This window comes from Nilaparvata lugens, chromosome 1 (genome assembly GCF_014356525.2).
Source record: "Nilaparvata lugens isolate BPH chromosome 1, ASM1435652v1, whole genome shotgun sequence".
Lineage (NCBI taxonomy): Eukaryota > Metazoa > Arthropoda > Insecta > Hemiptera > Delphacidae > Nilaparvata > Nilaparvata lugens.
Window position 1 is genome coordinate 68650415 of NC_052504.1, and position 7168 is coordinate 68657582.

General features: G+C 34.5%; 1 protein-coding gene across 1 annotated transcript in view; it reads right to left on the reverse strand.

The window, feature by feature from the left end:
• The window catches only part of LOC120353585, a 9532-nt gene extending 3303 nt beyond the window's left edge, over window positions 1-6229 (reverse strand). The window contains exon 1 of the mRNA XM_039437916.1: window positions 6160-6229. Within this exon, the coding sequence (XP_039293850.1) occupies window positions 6160-6229 (70 nt within the window). The remainder of the gene's footprint in view (window positions 1-6159) is intronic.
• Window positions 6230-7168: the final 939 nt, after the last annotated feature.

Here is a 7168-nt window from a genome sequence, read left to right on the forward strand (position 1 = left end):
TTTAACTCTCAGTCCTAACGAACGAGCTCACACACCGACTAGTAAAAAATTTGGGTATTAATATATAACTCAGTCAATGCCAAACATGAAGCCATTTCAAATACATATTTTTATCAGTCGCACAAGCCGAGCACGTTTGTTATGAAAAACAAAAGAGAAACTACAATAATTTTGATAACAAGTGAAATAAACAATCTTTCTGTCGATGACAAAACTGTTCAAAGGCAGAAACACCATTCATTAAACTTTTCGTAAAATAAAACTCTAAAATCCTGATCAATATGAGATAAATATATGAATCATATATATGTCCCATATGACCAGGTGACAATTGTAAAACAAATGAAGGGTTCTATAGTTAACCTAAAATAAATTCATCAACACATCAACAGTCGTCAGTCTTGTTTGAAACAGATAACAGAGTTTTGAAAACTTGCATACATGACTATTATTTTATAAACCAATATAATTTTAATATATAATGAGCTATGAATTACCCTAAGTGGGCTAATTAGTACATATCATTCCAGAAAATAAGTCAGACTTGAACCATTTCTCAATCACAAACACATTACCAGTACTCCCACTTTGGCACCGATATTTTGAGTTCCAGATACTCCCAATTCCGCCTAGCAACATATTTCGAGTTCCGGATATTTCCGCTGTCTGACAAATATTCGGAGTTCCACCCAGCAACAGTTTCCAAGCATAGGACATTTAACATTGATATTTTGATTTCCAGATATTTCCAATTCCGCGGACCCATCAGAAGACCAGGATTGGAACTTCCTAAGGTCAGGTGATGTGTCTATATATTCAAAGTATTTGCGTCACGTAAAAAGAATTGGTTAGATAGGCGTTTGATTACAAGTTTCCATTCTGTACCTATTCTGTGGCCGAACCGCCCTTAGACCATTTATAGAATAGGCACACTGGGAAGCCTAGCCTCTGAAGCCAACATCTAACTGCCAAATCCGCCCACCTTGACGTCACAACCAAGCTAACAACAATGCATTGAATAACAACAATGTAAGTTAAACACCACAAACACCTACACAACAAACTTTTGTGATGTCAAGGTGGGCGGATTTGGCAGTTAGATGTTGGCTTCATCGACTTTCAGTATGAATATACAATGGGCCGTGTCTAATCTATAACTGGTCTAAGGAACCGCCGAAGTCGAGCTGAGACAAGACAGCAGCTTCTCTTTGTCTCAGAAACAGAGTAACGGCCAGCAACAGTCACAGTTATAACATAGTTGATGAAAAGTATTCTTTGAGTATCTATAGTGAGGTCAATGTTATAATGGTAGTGTATGATTTGCAATGGTGTTGCTATCCTTGTCTATCGTTCAACAAATGTGAAAGAGTTGATGGTTAGGTTTTATTTAGGTTATATTTAATAATGTTTCATTAGGATTGGTTAGGTTTTTGCTTTAAAATTGCAATATGCTAGAAGGGGCTAGGGTCTAGGTAGAGTTATGTTTTTTGATGTTTCAAAGGTAAAAGGATTGGTTAGGGGGTTGAGATTTTGCTTTGAACCACATGTTTGTGAACATGTTCATGAAATGAACCACTTGTTTGTGAACATGTTCATGAAATGAACCACATGTTTATCTTTTGTTCTAAAGATGACAAATAAATCCAAAGTATTAAATGTGAAAGGGTTAGAGGTTAGGTTTCATTTAGGTTATATTTAATAATGTGTTATTAGGATAGGTTGGGTTCTTGCTTTGAAATTGCAATATGCTAGAAGGGGCTAGGGTGCAGTGAGAGTTATGTTTTTTGATGTTTCAAATGTGAAAGGATAGGTTAGGGGGTTAGGATTCTGCTTTGAAATCTAAATTATTAAATGTGAAGGGGTTAGGGGTTAGTGGTTAGGTTTTTTTGGATTATATTCAATACTGTTTCAAAAGGTTAGGTTAGGTTTTTGCTTCAAAATTGCAATACGCTAGAAAGGGCTAGGGTCCAGGTAGAATTATGCTTTTTTCTATTTCAAAGGTGGAAAGATAGGTTAGGATTTTGCTTTGAAATTGCAATATGCTGGAAGGGATTAGAGGTTTTCCAAATAGTTATGTTTATTGATGTTTTAAATTGTAGCAATTTTCATTGTTACAATTGTGAGTGATGAGAATTATGCAATTTAGCCTGAGAAGTTAGCCTGTTATGAAAATGGATTTTGCTGTTCTGCTTTTCTGCGGTGTGTTGTGTCGACTCTGTCAGTGTGTGCGTAGAAGCTATGATCCTAAGAATAACAACAATTTTCCTGGAGTATCAGCTTAGTTCATGACCCTTGCTTTTCTGTGTTGTGTAGTGTCGACTCTGTAAGTGTGTGTGTAGAAGTTGTGATACCGGTACTGAGAAGATCAACAATTTTCCTGGAGGAGCAGTCGGGTTCACGACCTTATAAGGCAAGGAATTTATAGCTGTCAAGGAAAAATAGCTGTCACTTGGTGGGAGAATGTATCTTAAATTGTAGTTGTAACGTTCCTTTCTATTGGTGGAAATTCTTCTAGAAAATAGTAACTGCCAATCACAGTTAACATTGGTTAGGTCTATCAAGTATGGACGATCACACAGCTGTCCACAGCAAGATGAGAAAAGCGAAGTGCATTCACTCAGCGTCTGTCCTCCGTCATAAGCAGTACTAAATGTAGTCTGATCAGAACTTTGTGTTGATCATGGCTCTCATGCCAGCTTTAGGCCTTTTTAGTATTTGGCTCTGGAACCTTTTGTTCCAGTAGCATTTTTAGTTTTTTCCGCCTCAGTAGTTGCTTTAATTAAGGAGAGAGAGAGTATCAAATTGTCACCTCACAATGGAGATTTTCCTCCTATAACCACTACTAAAGGTACGTCATAGATTCATAATATAATTAAGGAAATGATTATCGATGAAAGCTTCCATCAGAGTGTTAAATTTGTTGTGATAGATACATTTGAGTGTAATATGTAGAAATGTAGAGTACCTATTAGAAGAAGGAATTGAGAATGATATTTTTGATTTTAAATTATTTTTTGAAGAGGAAGCTATTAACCTAAATTTCAATTACTGTTGTTTAAATCCAAATTGACTGATGTTTATAGTATATTATTATGAGTTCTATCAGTATTCTTGTTATAGATTTATTTGTCTTTTTGATTCTAATGAAAAGCTTTCTTGATTATTTAGGAAACACCTATCATGTAATTTATTCTTTTAAATTACACCATATATGTAATTTATGTAAGAGAACTGACTAAACTAACAACAATACTCGAAATACCTTATTATGAAGTAATTCAATCAACTTGTGAATAAATTATGTAGGCCTATTATGGAATACTACATACTCATCGCTTTGTGTATAGGGCATAACCCTGATTACAAATAAATTCTATTCTATTCTATTAAATCAAGAGATTGAAGTAGGTAATGTCTATTTATGCTTTAAAGTAATAAGTATTGATTTGAGTTTTATATAACCTAAAGTAGGTTGATTTTATTATATAACTGAAGTTAAGCTAATTTTTTTTATCCTAGTTTATTTTTTTTATTCTAACAGCGGTGTAAGTACGGGAACATCAAAGTATGGGATCAACGTGTGAATCCATCAATTCGTATGTATCCATGAACCCGTATCATGAACGTGTGTCTTTAAGCTGCTGAGATGCCTCTGAATCGATGGCAGTCCTAGAAGTTTGGGGTATGCAGTCTCCTGCCCATCTGGACGTGTAGAGCTCGATCACCGAGCCTAAATTTGAATTGAAGAAACAGCTTTGAGGTAACAACCTTTTTTTCCAAATTAAACGAACGTCCCAGGAACTCCGGATGTGACAGAATGGGTTTTAATAATTATAGACTTTCAAAAAGGGGAAGGGTGTAGAACGTGTGGAACTAGACTTTTTGTTGAATCATAATTTTGAGACATTATTGGGGATTGATAGTTTACACATTTTATTAATTTGGTTTGATTAATAGATTTCTGGTTGTATCTTTACATTGAAATGTAAGGCCATATTTTCTCTGTAAGGATCCAGCTGGGAATTTCAGTTTTCTTTAAATTTGTATTTTATTATCTTCTAAACTACTAAAAGTTGAATTAGTATATGAAATGTTCAAAGGTCCCTTATTGATAAATTGATGTTTTAAAATAATTTTCATCTTAAAGTTGTAAAGGATCAAATGAAGTTTCAAGGACCCTAGCCTTTCTAAATTTGTTTTGATAACACATATTTTTGAATAGTCTTCCTATGTAGAATTTCATGATGTGATACTTGAGGAATGTTTGTCTTTGCAGCTTTCATGATATAAAGATAGTCTACAGAATAGTTATTATTGGGGATCATTATTATTTGATAATGTTTTGATGGTGTTTTAAAGTTTCCAAGTGTGTTCTAAATTTGATGTTCTAAGAATTTTATGTGGATCTTTTCTTAAAATATTTATTGTTATTTATGATTAACTTCTGAGACATATCTATGATAATTTTCTATTCTTCTGTCGAAATTAGAGTCCTTTAAGCTTCTCATGATTCAATCTAAAACGTTTCCAATGTAAAGCAGACAAAGTAGGTTATTGCCGAATTATCTATTTCAGAGATAACTTTCTAAATTTAGTAATTTTATTTTCGGTTTTCATGATGTAACTTCATTTTGTTTCTTTATCTGTTGAATTTAACTGTAAGAGGTGACAATATAGTTGATATCTTCTCTCTATTTCGTTGTCTCTCTTGTCATTTATGGATTCCCGTTCTCTAGCACTAGGTATGTTTATCAAGCATCCTTTTTATTAAGTTATATTGTGTGTGCTTCTAAATTCTAAATTCCAAATTAACTTTCTAAATTCATAGCACGGCACAAAATGTAGAAGGGGAGGTTGAGGGTTCGGTTTTTGTTTGATGAAAATATTATTGAAAATAATTAAATATTGAAATGAAAATATGCTGACTTAGTTATAGTGCTTTTTAACATCAGTTAAATAACAACTGTTATATTTTTCAAAAGTACTCTCCCTTTTATTAAATAGAATGATAATATATTGATTATAATATTGGATTTAATGATAAATCATCATTGGATAATAATATCTTCATCAAATAGAATGACGATTGGCTCCAGTTACAGTGCTCGATAACCATCATCACAAAGAGCGTTATATTCAAAGAACTGACTGAATGGAACGGGAAAAACCCGTTGCTAACGCATACGCGATACGGTGCTGTCTGTGACAGAGAGTGGTTTGTACTTTGTAGACAAGACAACATCATCCTAACCTCAAAATTGTTTCACAGTCTTGTCTTTTTTTGAACTTGTTCTGTTTTATAACGTTTTAACTATGGTAAATGAAAAGTTGATAAGTTTGGTTGAAGAGCTTGTTCCATTGTGGGATATGCAGGACAAAAGATATCATCGTTGTGATGTTCAAAGGAATCTGTGGACAAAGATTGCTGAATAAATAGGATATGAAGGTATTATTATTGTAATGAATAACTAACTTATGAATATTTGTTCATTCAATTTTCAAAATCTCAATATAATAATCGTTTATGTACCCTTTTTGTATGAGTTAGGCTTTGTTAGATTGGGGATAATAAAAAAACATAGGTTAGAAATGTTTAGGTTAAGAAAATTTAGGTTAGTAAAGATTAGATTGAAAAAAGTAGGTTAAATAAAATAAAATAAGAGTTAGGAGAGCTTTGGTTAAGGGAGATTAGGTTAGGAAAATTTAGCTCAGAAAAATTTTGGTTAGAAAAGCTTAGGTTAGAAAAGTTTAAATGAGAAAAAGCTTATGATAGGGAAAGCTTAGGTTAGGGGAGATTTGGTCTTGGCTTTATACCTTTATACCTTCTTCTTCATCCATTACCCACAATTGTAGGATCGATGGCGTCATGTCATGAATAAAACAAATATAACAAAAAACACTAAAATAGTCTAGATGGCAGTTGATCAAGTTCAGATCGAAAAAAAAATTTATATAATATAAGGCCTTGCTCTTCAACATAATGGTACTTTAGCCTGATAATATTTGAGACAGGTCATCATTCACATATTCCTGGACATCGTAATAAGCCCTGCCTCTCAGAAAACCGGTCACAACTCTCTCCAACACGCTGAGGTCCAACTGCTTCACCCCTGCAGGCAGCCTGTTCAAGTAGCACAGTGCTCAACTCCTATAGCATACCCGCGATCTCTGGAGGCGCACCCTGGGACGTCAAACAGCTCTCGATGCCTGGTTTTGTGGTGATGTACATAAGTCCGAGTCAACAAATTTTGTTGATTCTTCTTCACGTACATGAGGCAGAGAAGGAGGAAGTGGCTGATTACAGTTAGAATACCCAACCTAGCAAAAATGGGCTTGCAATGAGCAAGATGTTCGCTTCCAGTAATGATCCTGGCGGCCCGTTTTTGCAGCTTCAGTATGTCCACAACCTTGGCTGAGTAACCTTACATGAGTAGACCGTAGGAGATATGGCAGTAAAAAAGTGCATGATATACCATGACCAGATATGCCTCCGTCACAGCTTGAGCAAAAGGAAACAGGTTTGGGACAGTCTCTTGGTCACCTGCTGGATGTGGCTGGCCCAGCTGAGCTTTGAATCCAGCATAAAGCCCAGCAGCTTCACAGGCTCCTGATCATGAGGCAGATTACGCGACAAACTGCAGACGATGTTTTGTGTCTTGCTCTCATGTCAGGCTCAGTAAGCTTTTGTCGGACTTTGTTAGGTTAGCAATTATTTGACTTGGTTCAAGATTTATTGTCGTCATAAAAAAATGTGTTTAAAAGTACAGGTTTGTACCTTGTTTAACTCTTCCCAACGTTTAGTTCTGAACTTTAAAGTTCTTTCTGTAAATATTCCAAGACTTCTCATCTCTATACCTTTTGAAAAGCTTCTTTCTCTAACACAAAATATTTGCACACATGTCTGACAAACGTGTACTATCGTGGCCTCAGACAAATCACTAACAATAACAATGTTATGATTTAAGAAACCAAATGAAAACATTTGAATTTGTCTAGATCCTGATAATTTGAATAATATAATAAGGGAACACATTACATTCCAAATTTTGAATAGATTGCATGAAAAATGTCAGGGTCTAAAATATTTTTAGCATTATTGACGCCACTCAAGCTTTTTGGCAAATCAAACTTGGTGAGAAAAGTTTAAAATATACTACTTTCAACACTA